Source organism: Dasypus novemcinctus, chromosome 12, assembly GCF_030445035.2.
Source record: "Dasypus novemcinctus isolate mDasNov1 chromosome 12, mDasNov1.1.hap2, whole genome shotgun sequence".
Taxonomy (NCBI): domain Eukaryota; kingdom Metazoa; phylum Chordata; class Mammalia; order Cingulata; family Dasypodidae; genus Dasypus; species Dasypus novemcinctus.
Genome location: NC_080684.1, coordinates 102112005 through 102127758, shown reverse-complemented (window position 1 = coordinate 102127758; position 15754 = coordinate 102112005). Strand labels below are relative to the sequence as shown.

General features: G+C 41.4%; 1 protein-coding gene and 1 non-coding gene across 2 annotated transcripts in view; both read right to left on the bottom strand.

The window, feature by feature from the left end:
• WBP2NL (WBP2 N-terminal like) overlaps window positions 1-15754 on the bottom strand; it is a 68665-nt gene that overhangs the window by 34807 nt on the left and 18104 nt on the right. The window contains exons 2-4 of the mRNA XM_058308847.2: window positions 6762-6870; window positions 6364-6505; window positions 5807-5899 (exon numbers count right to left, since the gene is read on the bottom strand). Coding sequence (XP_058164830.1) covers window positions 5807-5899; window positions 6364-6505; window positions 6762-6870 — 344 coding nt within the window. The remainder of the gene's footprint in view (window positions 1-5806; window positions 5900-6363; window positions 6506-6761; window positions 6871-15754) is intronic.
• On the bottom strand, window positions 8129-8289 carry LOC111765371 (U1 spliceosomal RNA). Its single transcript, XR_002797746.1, has one exon. It is a non-coding gene; the product is annotated as a U1 spliceosomal RNA (small nuclear RNA).

Sequence of the window (15754 nt, the reverse complement as noted above, 5' to 3'; positions counted from 1 at the left end):
TTCAGATATAGAACCTCATGTATATAGCCATATAATATTCGATAAAGCCACCAAACCCTCTCAACTGGGAGAGAATGGCCTATTCAACAAATGGTGCCTGGAGAACTGGATAGCTATATGTAGAAGAATGAAAGAGGATTACCATCTCACACCTTATACAAAGATCAACTCAAGATGGATCAAAGACCTAAATATAAGAGCCAAGACCATAAAGACCTTGGAAAGCAGTGTAGGGAAACATCTACAGGACCTTGTAATAGGAAATGGCTTCATGAATATCACACCAAAAGCACGAGCAGCAAAAGAACAAATAGATAAATGGGACTACCTCAAAATTAAAGCCTTCTGCACCTCAAAGGAGTTTGTCAAGAAAGTAAAAAGGGAACCCACACAATGGGAGAAAATATTTGGCAACCATATATCTGATAAGAGACTTATAACTTGCATATATAAAGAACTCATAGATCTCGAAAACAAAAAGATAAACAACCCATTTAAAAAATGGGAAAAAGATTTAAACAGACACTTCTCCAAAGAAGAAATACAAATGGCTAAAAAGCACATGAAAAAATACTCCAAATCCCTAGCTATCAGGGAAATGCAAATCAAAACTACAATGAGATACCATCTTACTCCCATAAGATTGGCAGCCATGAAAAAAACAGTAGAATACAAATGCTGGAGAGGATGTGAAGAAAGGGGAACACTCATCCATTGCTGGTGGGAATGCAGAAGGATCCAACCATTCTGGAGGACAGTTTGGCAGTTTCTCAAAAAATTATCCATAGATTTGCCATATGACCCAGCAATACCACTGCTGGGTATATACCCATCAGATCTGAAAACAAGGACACAAACCGATATATGTACACCAATGTTCATAGCAGCATTGTTCACCATCGCCAAAAGTTGGAATCAATCCAAAAGTCCATCAACAGATGAGTGGATCAATAAAATGTGGTATATACACACAATGGAATACTACTCAGCTGTAAGAACCAATACACTACAATCGCACGTGATAACATGGATGAACCTTGAGAATCTTATGTTGAGTGAAGCAACCCAGGCATTGAAGGACAAATACTATATGACCTCAATGATATGAAATAAGTTAACTGCCTCAGAGAGCTAGAGTCTGGAAAAGTGGCTTACTGGAAATCGGGGGGTGGAGGAAGGATGTGAGTTAATGTCTGTAGGGGTGGAATCTGTGATGAGCTGGGGGTAAGTATGAGCACAAAGAAGGGACAAAATGGGGGCAAGGGGTTACCTTCGGGTGGGGTTTTCTGGGTTTGAGGGGGGCTGGGGATGGGAAGAGGGGAAATATGGTCCAAGAAATAGGGGGGAGGGAGGGGCAACATACAAACATGGGAGAGTGCCAGAAGTTCATTGAGAACTAAATGTTGAGTAAAACATATCAAAGTATAAGTAGGAGGGTTACCTGGTTAGGACGCTCAGGGGGTATGGTCTGATGCGGGAGGACTCCGGAGGGAATAGCTGAAGGCTCATTTTGCCAAGGTGGGTTCTACCATTGGGTGGGGTGGACCCATATCCTGGGGAAGACTAATGCCGTCGAATAGAGAGAACTGTATCTCTTGTGAGAAAAGACGGCTCCCAGGGCATTAGATTGGCAGGCGTTGTGGGCCCTAAGGGGAGGGGAAAATGGACGTGCAATGGATGGAACAAAGGTAAATAAGGGGGCAAAAGAGGAGTTATGTGAGAGTACATGAGGATGAATATAAAACAGCTAATATTACACCAAAAACATATAGGGGACGACAGACTAATAATGAAAACCATAAGACAAAACATAGGATAACTAAAAAATTTAGAAAACTGTACAACCTAAAGTATGGACCACATAGTAAGCACAAATGTTACCTTGTTTGAAAACTATAGTTTCGGAATCTGTACATCAGTTTCAGGAAATATGATATGAATAAGTTAAAAGATTATTGCTGTGGAAGGGAAAAGGTTTTATGGTGGATCTGGGGAAATACTGTATATTGTATATATGAATTTTGGTGATCTAAGACTCTTCTGAAGCTGACATTATGTTGGGATTCACTTTACGGGAAGTTTTGGATCACAGAGTGGTTCAACAATGGCAGCGGAGGAATACTGATATGGGATGTTATTGACAGGATATATATGGTTGACAGGGAGTTATACAGGGCATATGCCCAGGGTATATGGTAATATCTATATATACTCATAGTGGAAACAATTAAAAACAACAGCTGGGGGGGTACTGGGCTCCTGGCCGGGGGGTCACTGTTGTGGGCCCTGGGAGAGCAGCGGCAATCCTCCAGGTGCAACGGCAAGAACCAGGAAGGAAGGAGGGCCCAACAGTGGGCTCTTGATACTAATGGCTACACTTTTGAGCCTATGCACCTGCAATAAGAACAAGGCCTAGAGTAGCATTGTGCCTGGGGGTTTCCTCCTGACAGCCTTCATGTTACTCAAATGTGGCCACTCTCACAGCTAAACTCAGCGTGTAGATGTGATGCATTCCCCCCAGCGTGGGACACGACACCCGGGGATGAGCCTCCCTGGCACCGAGGGATCACTACCACATACCAGCTGAAGAAGCAACTAGAAAATGACCTTGAATTAAAGATTCAATGCGGAACAGCAGAATATACCTATCTACATATAATAACATGACTTCGGGAAGCGGTTTGACCTAATGTAAGGGGGAAATGGAAAAGAGAAATGAGATTATAAGGCTGTGAGTCTCTAAAAAAGAGTCTGGAGGTTGTCAGAAGGAATACCCCTATGTACAACTGAACAGAGTCTAAGAGACAGATAAGGTAGATACAACCCCAGGTATTGGTTCTTTTGAGGGATAAAGAGACCCACGGGTTCTATGGTCATGGCAGAAGGGGTTCACTGCCATGACAGATGGCCCTTCTTTGGAGCTGGTGTTTCTGCGTGATGGAAATGGACTCAGAGGGGATCTCTTTTCACAAGACTTGCATGCTACTTTATTGGAATTGTAGTTGGTGCTGGGTTTAAGATATATGTAGGGGATTTGAATCTCTGGACTGATAATATGACACCCAGGCCCAGAGCCTCAACAGACTTCAGCTCCTACACTTTGACTTATTGGACTTACTCCACTCAGCTAACATGGAGTTGAAGAAGGTCAACCACCACAACATGGAGCCTAGAGTGTCTACAACTAGAAGCGGGAAGAGTGCATCCAGTACCCATGTGGAATCTAAGCCCTCACTTGACATAGGTGTGCAATGGACACAACCAATCCAATGTCCACAGAGAAAATGTGGAATGGGTGTGGGAACGGTAGCCATGGGGGCTGCTGGGTGTGGGGAACGGGAGGAAGAGATGAGATGTGGAGGCGTTTTCAGGACGTGGAGTTGTCCTGGATAGTGCTTCACGGACAATTACGGGACACTGTAGATCCCCCCAGGGCCCACTGGATGGAACGTGAGAGAGTCTGGGCTATGATGTGGACCATTGACTATGGGGTGCAGTGATGTTCAGAGATGAACTTACCAGGTGCAATGGATGTATCACGATGATGGGAGAGAGTGTTGCTGTGGAGGGAGTGGGGCGCGGGGGCGGTGGGGTTGAATGGGACCTCATATATTTTTTTAAATGTAATTAAAAAATAATAATAATAAATATTTAAAAAAAAAAACAACAAATTTTGTGTATTTAGAGAGGATTTTAACCTAGAATCTCATGAAATCCCCTTTATCACAAAAATTATAACAAAATTTCATTGGTTTAAGTGCTTTTCTTTTTTTTTTAAAGAAAGAGTCCGTAACTCATCAGATTCTCAAAGTGGTCTGTGATTTTAAAAAAACATTGCCAAATAAAGCTTAATTAACTTCAAAATAACATTGGAAGGTGTTAAGTGGGAAGAGATAAAACAAAATGTCCACGAATTGATAACTGTTAAAGCAGGTACATAAGGGTTGAATATACCATTCTACTTACGTATGTATATATATACACCTTTTTCAAAATACTAAGTAAAAAAGAAAATGAAGCATCACTTCTGCTAGCCAGACAATGAATATTTGAGTAAACGTTTTATCAAATTTCTATAACTATGCTTGCTAGGCACTAGGGAATTAGTGGTAAATAAATATGACCACTTCCCTATCAGAACTTCCATTTTAGTGAGGAAAATAGAGATGAAATAACAGGAAGACTTAGACTAATCTAGAGGGGCAGAGGAAGCTTCTCTAAGAAAGTGATATTTAAGCTAATACATGAAGGATCAGAAGGTGCTATGCAAGTTCAGTTCCAGTTAGAGGTGGAAAGCAAGGGACAAGTGTAAAGAACATTCTGGGCAGAGCAAGTTGTGTGAACGTGCAGAGAAAAGAAACAACGAGGCACAAGAGTCCATTTTGATTGGGATATAAAAGCTGAGAGAGGAGGGGAATATGAAGTGAGGCTAGATTGAATAAAAACATATCATAAAATAATTATTTTTATTCTATGTACAAAAGAGTTCTTGGGTATATCCGTTAGACAGGCGTTGTAGGGCTTGCCAGTAACTCTAGCCCTCTCTCATGGAAGACCGGGATTAAAAATAGTTCATGGCCAGAATAGGGAGAAGATAAAAAGCCACATCAGAAGAATAGCTGAGGCAAATGGAGCTCCCTGACCTGAAGAACAGACTGCTCACCCACTGAATGTACAGGGGGAGAGTGTGAACTACAGAGTAAGCTATTATCCATGCAGCACAGCAGTGTTCCAAAATGTGTTCGCCGAGTGTGATGAGTGTGCCACAATGATGGGGGAGGTTGTTGGTGTGGGAGGAGTAGGGTGGGGGGATGGGGGGTATATGGGAACCTCATGTTTTGTTTTCGTTTGTTTTAATTTATTTATTTATTTCTCTCCCCTCCCCCCTCCCCCCTCCCACTCTCCAGTTGTCTGCTCTCTGTGTCCATTCACTGTGTGTTCTTCTGTGACTGCTTCTATCCTTATCAGCGGCACCAAGAATCTGTGTTTCTTTTTGTTGCATCATCTTGTTGCGTCAGCTCTCCGTGCGTATGGCGCCATTTTTGGGCAGGCTGCACTTTCTTTTGCGCTGGGTGGCTCTCCCTAAGGGGTGCACTCCTTGTGCGTGGGGCCCCCCCACATGGGGGACACCCCTGCATGGCACAGCACCCCTTGCATGCGTCAGCACTGCGCATTGGCCAGCTCCACATGGGTCAAGGAGGCCCTGGGTTTGAACCGTGGACCTTCCATGTGGTAGACGGACACCCTATCCACTGGGCTAAGTCTACTTCCCTCCTATTTTTTTTTATAATGTAACCTTTTTTGTGATATATGTATCTTCAAAAAAATACAATCTACAAAAATGATGGGGGTGGGGGAGTGGGGTGTGGGTTATATGGAAACCTCATGTTTTTTAAATGTAACGTTCTATGTGATCTATTAATCTTAAAGAGTTTTATTTTAAAAAATAAAGATAGAATAAAAAAAAAAGAACAGACTGCTCAATGGACATATGAAAGCAGCATTCAAATGCACAAAGAACTATAAGGTATAATTAGTTATCTAAGTATCTGACTGTAAGCACCCACTAGACTGCACACTTCTTCAGGGCAGGGAGGGACTGTAGAGTGTGACTCTGTGTGTTCCCTGCATGTGGTATGGTACTTGGCACATAGTAGGTAGGCTCAGGAAATGCTGGCTGAATACCCATGTAACTATGAACTCCCTGACGACAGAGGCCAGAAAACCTTGATCGGGTAATGGCCCTACCTCAATTCCACAGACCTCAAAAATCCAAGTGCTTAATATCTTTACCAGCATCACTCACCAGCAGAAGCAGCTTTCATCATCAACTGGGCAAACTGGATGCCACCTCCTTTTCGGAAGGCTAATTTAAACACAGCCTGTCCTTCCCAGCCACCTGGGGAAGAAATGGCACACACACACACTGAGAAACCAGCACACCTGGCCATTTAAAGACCACTGTAAATACTGAGAGAAGCACTACCCCACAAGGTGGAGCAGCTTTCATTTGAATTCCAACATAAATCAAATCTGCATCTTAATCCTGCAAGTGTTTTTGTTTGGTTTTTTTTGTTTGTGGGGTTTTTGTTTTTTGAGGTACTGGGGAGTGAATTCCAGAGCTTGTATGTGGGAAGCCAGCGTTCGACCACTGAGCCATATCAGCTCCCCTAAGTTGGTTTTTCTTTTTTCTGTTTTTTGCTTGTTGTTTCTTTTTTTGTTTATTTCTTTTTAGGAGGCACCAGGGTCCAAACCCGGGACCTTCCATGTGGGAAGCAGGTGCTCAACTGCTTGAGCCACATCTGCTCCCACTTCTGCAAGCTTTTGAGGAGAAAAAAACAACTGCTGAGGGGGAACACTTACCATCTGGAGCTGCCATAATGGTTCCTTTAATGAAGTTGGGGGCAAAGACTGGTTGTTCAACAGTGCAGTCCTTCATCAAATTGAACGGCATCATAAAAGACAACATGGGATCGTTAACAGAGTGTGAAGTGATGAAGATTACCTAAGAGATAGGAAAGAAACTTTGGAAAAGAGTAGAGAATCCGTCCATGAATTGAGATATGTAAGAACAACTCTAAGGACAAAGGCTGCTCTGTCACCCTGGCCTAACTGAGAAACATCATCCAATTTCTTCCACCACTCTTCAACATGGAAAATCTCAAAGTGCAAATGTTTAAAATCATTTTGATAGTCAATTTTTAACTGCTCTCCATTTTAAGGAAACCAAATGTAGATTTCAAAGCAGAAGTAGAAATTACCCGGTATGACGTGAGAAATACCGTTCCCCTCTTTGTCCCACTAAAAAGATCGGAGCCCTCTGGCTGCTGTGGGAAGGAGAGCTCCACGTCATGACATTGCTGGAAGACACTATGGAAAAGAGCACACAAATGAGAAGTTATTTAATATGATACACATAAACTCTTTTTTTTTTTAATTATTTATTATTTTTTTTAATTACATTATGAAAAATATGAGGTCCCATTCAACCCCACCGCCCCCACCCCCCACTCCCCCTACACATAAACTCTCAGATTACAAACCCCAAAGCAGTTGTTGCTATGACTATATTACTAGTATTATTACTATTTTATTGAAATGAAAAGGAATTTAAATAATCTAATTCTTTGACAATTCACTCACATTTGCCTTCTACTTTATCACTGGACTTATTTTGTTCTTGTCTAACCAACTTCTACTCTCAAAGTTTACCATTCACTAATTCTTATGTTTTTTGTATACTAAGTATTATGAAAGATAGGAAATGTTTCTTTCATTCTGGTAAAGAAGAGAAGGTGCTAAGACTACTCCAGTGCCTTCTGACGTGTTGTTCCCTCTGCCTGTTGCACTCTCTCCCCACTGTTAACTTGACAAATTCGGACTTATCTTATTCTCACATGTAGAATTCTGTTGGATTTCTCCTTTCATAGTAATCATCATAATATTATATTTATGTGTTTATTTGTTCAACATCTCCCCCTAATGATCATTAGGGACAATGTATGCCTTCTTTGCCACTGTACCTCTAGCACACAGTGGGTGCTACTAAATATTTATCCAAAGAGTGAATGAATGAATCATAAATGCAGATAATAATATAAGCAATAAATGATACACATCACAAAAATGGCAAAAAAAAATGTCATAGCAACTTAGTAGAAGGAGAGATTAGTTTTGGTTGAAGTAACTATAACAGCTGTGATATGAGCTGATTCTTAAAAGATGAATGGTATTTCAGTAGACAGAGGTGAGGGTAGTAGACAGTACAGACGGGGAGCAAATGGCATTAATGGAGGTACAAGATCAGATTCCAGAAAAGCAACTGCATGCTTAGGAGCAGCCCAGGGGTAGCGCTTCATCAAAATACAGCACAGGGGTGAGGATGGTGGAGATTGTGAGATAAAGCAGGAAAGGCACACCAGGACAAAAGCTCAGAGAGCCTAGTCATCATGTGAAAAGCAGTGAGAATCTGTGCGGCTGCCAAATTCTCAGCAGGCAGTCACATGATCAAGGAGGTGGTGGTATATAGGAGAGATCAGTTCCTTAAATAGTCTTGATATGAGGTAATAAGAATTGGAACTAGGGCAGTAGTTATGTGGATGAAAAGGAAGGGAAAGATTTTTTTTTGCAGGGAAGAGAGCAAACACAGTCCCCCACTACACAAATTGTGCAGTCGCGTATCCCACATTTGGGGAACTCACAGGGGCCAACACATCCGAAGTATAATGTATAAGCCTCGCCCTGGGAAAACCACCTTTGTGGTCATGATATCTGCTGAAAAGGAAAGATTTTTAAAAGACTGTGAAGATATAGAATGTCAGTGAAAAGAGAATGGGGAATTCCAAAAATTATCCTTCTACAAAGTAATGATGGACTATAATAAATAGCTTATAGCAACCAGGAGAATCAAGAGAGAAAAAAAAACAGCTGAAACTAGGTGAGAGAGCTCTTGGCATTTTAATATAACCTGGTGCCATCTCCACTCCCAAGCTCAGCAGCAACCTTGAAGACAACAGCCCCCATTCCCAGTGCAAGTACCTCGTACCAGAGGAGCAGAATGAACCTTACTCTCAAAGAATTGTGGTTGTTTGTGTTGACATGTCTGGTGGCTTCCTGAAGGATCAACTCAAAGGGTGTGCACCCAACTTGCAACTCTCCCAGGACTCAGACAGCTACCAAGGAGGCATTTGTCAAAACCACTTAAGGGCCAATGTATTAACACTGCCACATAGGGCAAGAGATAACAGAATAAAACAGTAAGTAAATGGAAAATCCTGGGAGGAAAGCCTGGGGAATTAGACACTATAAGGAAAAAGGGCTTTGAAAAGCTCCCACATACAACTGGGAATCTCGAAGGCCATGTGCATGCCCAGAGCTAGGCACATACTCAGATAAGACCTCAGAAGGACCTAAACTCTCACCACTGGCTAACCTTCAGGCTCTGTGCAAGCAGAAATTGCAGGATAAGGCAGAATTGCAAAATGCCAGGCTGAGTATTGAAGACTTGTCCTAACACACATGAAGAACCCACTAGCTGATCACTAAGATAATGAAACAGAGACTTAAGTTACCATACATGAGAAAGAATATAGACTTTGCAAGGGTAGTTCAGAAAAGCCACTAAACAAACAAAATAACTACAACCACAGCAATAACAAATTCTGAGGAGGATGGAGAGTCTGATTTAAACAGTTTCCACATTATAATATCCAAACTATCCAGTTTTCAAAAAAATTATGAGGTATGCAATTAAACAGGCGAGTATATACAGGAAAAAAAGAAATCAACAGAAAATGTCCCCAAGGAAGCCCCGACATTAGACTTGTTAGACAATGATTTTAAATCAACTATTGTAAGTGTGTTCAAAGAACTAAATGAAACCATATACAAAGAACTAAAGGTAAATATGAGAAAGATATTTCAACAAATATAAAGTATCAATAAACAGAAATTATAAAAAAAGGACTAAACAGAAATTATGAAGTTGGAAAGCATAATAACTAGTGAAAATTCACAAGAAAGTTTCAGCAGCAGATCTGAGCAGACAGAAGGAAGAATCAACAAACTTTAAGATAGGACAATAGAGATGACCCAGTCTGAGGGTTAGAAAGGAAAGAGAAAAAGCAAAATGATCAGAGTCTAGAAGACCTGAGAGACACAATTAAGCATGCCAACATATACATAATGGGAGTCTCAGGAAAATAGGAGGGAAAGTAGTGAAGGAATATCCAAAGAAATAATGGCCAAAAGCTTCCCACATTGGAAGAAAACTTTAATCTACACATCCAAGAAGCTCAATAATCTCCAAGTATGACATACTCAAAGAAATGCACACCAAAATAAATTACAAACTATTCAAAGACAAAAACAAAGGGAGAATCTTAAATGCAACAACAGAGAAGTGACTCATAGCATATAACGGATCCTCAATAAGATTAACAGCTTTCATCTCATTAGAAACCATGGAGTCCAGAACGTAGAGGGAGAATATATTCAAAGTGCTGAGGAAAGCAGATATAGCTCAAGTGATTGGGCTCCTATCTACCACATGGGAGGCCTTGGGTTCAATTCTTTGGGCCCCCTAGTGATGAAGGCAAGCAGGCCTGCACTGCTGACACAACAAGATGATGCAACAAAGGGAGACACAGAGGAGAGACAGTGAGAGATGCAGCAGACGAGGGACCTGGGGTGGCTTAAGCAGTTGGGTGCCTCTCCCATGTCGAGGTCCCTGTATTGGTTCCAGGTACCTCCTAGAGATAAGACGAAACAAGAAAACAAGCAGATACAGAAGAATGCACAGTGAACTGATGCAGAGAGCAGAGAGCGGGCACAGGCGGCTGGGGTGGGGGATAAATAAAAATAAATAATAAATTAAAGTTTTTTAAAAGACAGAAAAACCCACAAAGTGCTGAAAGAAAGACTGCCAACCAAAAACCCTACATTCAGCAAAACCATCCTTCAAAAATGAATGAAAATATATTTTGTTATAACTTAAAAAATTGCACAGGACAACATAGAAGAGGTGGCATTGGATTGGGAAAAGTGGACATGGTGGCTGATGGGTATGGGGAAAGGCAGGAAGAGATGAGAGGTGGAGGCGTCTTTGGGACATGGAGCTGCCCTGGATGGTGCTTCAGAGGCAATCACCGGACATTGTAAATCCTCACAGGGCCCACTGGATGGAATGGAGGAGAGTATGGGCCATGATGTGGACCATTGACTATGAGGTGCAGAGGTGACCAAAGATGTACTTACCAAATCCAATGGATGTGTCATGATGATGGGAACGAGTGTTGCTGGGGGGGGGGGGGGAGAGGTGGGGTGGGGGGGTGGGGTTGAATGGGACCTCACATATATATTTTTAATGTAATATTATTACAAAATCAATTTAAAAAATGTAAAAAAAAAAAAAAAAAACTGCCTCAAAAAAAAAAAATTGCACAGGACAGAGTGTAAACTATAATGAAAACTATAATCCACAGTTAGTGGCAATGCTTCAGTATGTGTTCATCAATTGTAATATATGTACCACACTAAGAAAAAAAAGAATTTTTTTGAAATGAAAGAGAAAGGTTGTGAGAAGATGGAGTATAAAGCTCCAGGAATTTGTCCCTCTACCAAAACTACTGACATGGCAGTAACTGTCTGAATCAATTAATTTAGAACTCTGGAGTCCACTGAAAATTTTTTTAAATTTTTTTAATTTAATTTTATTCTTTTTTTTATGTTTACTTTTTTAGATTTACTTTTTAATTTTTAAAAAAATTTTAGATTACATAAATGTTACATAAAAATATAGTGGTAATTTTATTCTTATTCTTTTTTAGATTTAAATTTTTCTTTTTTATTCTTTATAAATTTTGTTTTATCTTTATTCTATTTGTTTTTGGTTTGTTTTTTTAAAGTTCTTTCTCTTTTTTAAAGAGTCTTTTTTGTCTTTCTTTTTTTCTTTTTTTTTCTTTTTTTTATTTAATTTCCCCCCCTCCCCTGGTTGTCTGTTCTTGGTGTCTATTTGTTGCGTCTTGTTTCTTTGTCTGCTTTTGTTTCTTTTGTCCGCTTCTGTTGTTGTCAGCGGCACAGGAAGTGTGGGCGGCGCCATTCCTGGGCAGGCTGCACTTTCTTTTCATGCTGGGCGGCTTTCCTCACGGGCGCACTCCTTGCGCGTGGGGGCTCCCCGACGCGGGGGACACCCTTGCGTGGCACGGCACTCCTTGCGCGCATCAGCACTGCGCATGGGCCAGCTCCACACGGGTCGAGGAGGCCCAGGGTTTGAACCGCGGACCTCCCATGTGGTAGACGGACGCCCTAACCACTGGGCCAAAGTCCGTTTCCCTGTCTTTCCTTATTATTCTAAAATTTAGTCTCTTATTTTCTAAATTCTTACTTAATCTTATTTCTACTGGAATTCTTTTCAGCATTCAGGGAAGAGCTGGATGAACAGGCTGGTAAATTACAGTAAATACCACTCTTCATGCAGTGGCTACCATTCCCCAAACCCCAACAACATGGCAGGTAGCAACAGGGACTGCAAACTGGAGCTCCTGGTGCAGTTTCCTGGTGCCAAGTTGTGCTATAAGGACTTACTCCTCCAAAATCAGAGTGTGTGGTATGACTTCTGATCAGCTCTTTCAGATCACTGGGAGGCCAGCTCTGAGAACAGCCATAGTTCCAATCCCCCTCGGGCAAAAGTGGCAGAGGACTCTTAAAGGGCAGTAACCTTTTATCCTTTTTTTTTCCCTCTTTTCTCTTTCCAGTCCCCACTTGTGAGCAAAAATAATTTGGAAGAGTCACAAATTGATGCCTCCAGCCTCAACAAGAACAACAAAAACCTAGCAATCCCAGAGGAGTGGGAAAACTAGATTTCCAAAATTACAACAACATAATACTTGGAATGTCCAGCTCTTAACAAAAATTTACAAAATACACTAAGAGACAGGAAAGTATGACCTATTTACAGAAAAAAATAATAATTTTCCAGAAACCATCCCTGAGGCAGCTTAGACATTTGAATTATTTGTCAAAGACTTTGAATCAACTCTGGTAAATGTGTTCAGTGAGCTAAATGAATCCATAAGCAAAGAACTAAAGGAAATTTAGAAAACCTTGTCTTAACAAAATAAAGAGGCAGAAATTATAAAAAGAAACCAAATAGAAATTTTGGAGTTGCAAAGTAAAGTTAGTTGAAATTAAAAATTCAGAGAAGCAGATTTGGCCCAATGGATAGGGTGTCTGCCTACCACATGGGAGGTCTGTGGTTCAAACCCCGGGCCTCCTTGACCCATGTGGAGCTGGTCCATGTGCAGTGTTGATGCACACAAGGAGTGCCTTGCCACGCAGGGGGGTTTCCCACGTACAGGAGCCCCACACACAAGGAGTGTGCCACATAAGGAGAGCCGCCCAGCGCAAAAGAAAGTGCAGCCTGCCCAAGAATGGTGCCACACACGCGGAGAGCTGACACAACAAGATGACGCAACAAAAAGAAACAGATTCCCAGTGCTGCTGATAAGGATGGAAGCCATCATAGAAGAACACACAGCTAATGGACACAGAGGAGCAGACAACTGGGGTGGGTGATGTGGGGGAAGGGAGAGAAATAAATAAAAAATAAATCTTAAAAAAAAATTCACTTGACAGATTCAACAGCATATTTGAACAGGCAGAAGAAAAGATCAGTGAACATGAAGATAAGATGTAGCGGTTTGATATGGGTTATGAATTCCAAAAATAGATACTGGATTATGTTTATAATCTGGTCTGCACCTGGGTGTGATTAAGTTATCATTAGGGGGAAGCAGGCTTGGCTCAATGGATAGAGCATCTGCCTACCACATGGGAGGTCCACAGTTCAAACCCAGGGCCTCCTTGACCCATTTGGAGTTGGCCCACGCACAGTGCTGATGCAAGCAAGGAGTGCTGTGCCATGCAGGGGTGTCCCCGCATAGGGGAGCCCCACGTGTAAGGAGTGCACCCTGTAAGGAGAGCTGCCCAGGAGTGGTGCCACACACGCAGAGAGCTGATGCAGCAAGATGACACAACAAAAAAAGAGACACAGATTCCCAGCGCTGCTGATAAGAATAGAAGTGGACACAGAAGAACACACAGTGAATGGACACAGAGAACAGACAACTGGGGTGAGGTGGGGGGAAGAGGAAAGAAATAAATAAAAAATAAATCTTTACCAAAAAAAGTTATCATTAGGGCTTCGATGGGCCATGTCATTAGGGCATGGCAAAGGACAGAGTTGAGGGCTTTTAATGTTGGAGTTTTGATGTTGGAGTTTGATGCCAAAGTCTTAAGCTGGAGCCCCAGGGTGAAAGACAGAGCCATTCGTCTGATAATCTACAGCTGGCCTTGTGGAGAAAACAGAGGAGTTGAGCCCAGAGAAATCCAGGAAGCCTGAACCCTCACAGATGTTGGCAGCCATCTTGCTCCAACACATGAAAATAAACTTTGGTGAGGGAAGTAACTTATGCTTTATGGCCTGGTATTTGCAAGCTCCTACCCCAAATAAATACCCTTTATAAAAGCCAACAGGCTTCTGGTATTTTGCATCAGCACCTCTTCGGCTAATACACAAGATGATTGAAATTATCCAGTGAGAGGAGTAGAAAGAAAAGATAATGAAGAAAAATGAACAGAGCCTGAGGCACCTGCAGGACACCATCAAGCATACCAATATAATCAAAATGGGAGTGCCAGAAAGACAAGAAAGAAAGAAAGGGGCAGAAAAAGTATTTGAAGAAATAATAGTCAAAAACTTCCCAAATCTAATGAAAGACATGAATATACATATCCAGTAAGCTCAAAGCTTACCACCAGTAAGATGAACAGCAGATTTCTCATCAGAAACCATGGAGGACAGAAGACAATGGGATGACATATTAAAAATCCTTTAAAAATTGTCAACCAAAACTTCTATATCCAACAAAATCATCCTGCAAAAATGAAGGAGAAATGAGGACATTTGCAGATAAACAGAAAGTTTATTACAAGACCTCTATCCTACAAGAAATACTAAAACATGTCCCTCAGGCAGAAATAAAAGGACACTAATTTCAACCCAAAAGAAGAAATAAAGAACATTAGTAAAGGCAAGTATATAAGTAAATATAAAATCCTTATTACTGTAACTGCTTTTTTCTCCCTATTTGACTTAACAGGCAAATGTATAAAATTATATGTAAAATCTAAGTTAACAGGTATATAAAGTATAAAGATGTAATCTAAACAGTAACAATATAAAGGCAAGGAATGGAGATATATAGTAGAGAGTTTGTATACTACTAAAACTAGGTTGGTACTAGTCAAACTAGGTTATTACTTTAAGATGTTAACTGTAATCATAAAGGTAAGCACTAAGAAAATAATTTTTAAAAATAAAGAGAAAAGAAGAGAAGAAAGGAATTAAACAGTACAATACAAAAAGCAACTAAATACCACAAAAAAAGGCAGCAATGGGGTAATTGAGGAAAAAACATACAAAACATGCAGAAAATAGTTAAAAGGCAGAAGTAAATCCTTCCTTCTCAGTATTACCTTAAATGTTAATGAATTAAACTCTTCTATTAAAAAGTAGAAATTGGTAGATTAGATGAAAAATATATAGATTATTCCTCTATATATTGTCTAGAAGAGATCACCTTAGGTACAAAAGCACAAAGAGATTGAACGTAAAAGGGGGAAAGATACTTCACTTGCAAACAATAATCAAATGAAAGTCAGGGTCTTCCAGGGAAGATTGCAGAATAAGGAACACCCAGATTTAGTCCTTCCTCCAAAATAGCTATTAAGCAGGCAGGAACTGTCTGAAACAAGTGTCCTGGGGCTCTGGAGGCCAGAAGGACACTGAAAAGCATCCAGGGAAGAAGAGGCTGATAAGTTACAGTAAAGAATGATAAGGAGCTCTCTTCACACAGCAGCTGCTGTCACCGATCCCCCAATCTCATGACAGGCTGCCTTGGGGTCCAGTCCTTCACTAGCTGCTGCTGACAGAAAGGGACATAAAAATCCTCTTCCTTGGGAAATGGACTTTGGCCCAGTGGTTAGGGCGTCCGTCTACCACATGGGAGGTCCGCGGTTCAAGCCCCGGGCCTCCTTGACCCGTGTGGAGCTGGCCCATGTGCAGTGCTGATGCGCGCAAGGAGTGCCGTGCAACACAGGGGTGTCCCCTGCGCGTAGGGGAGCCCCACGCGCAAGGAGTGCACCCATAAGGAGAGCCGCCCAGCGCGAAGGAGGGAGCAGCCTGCCGAGGAAT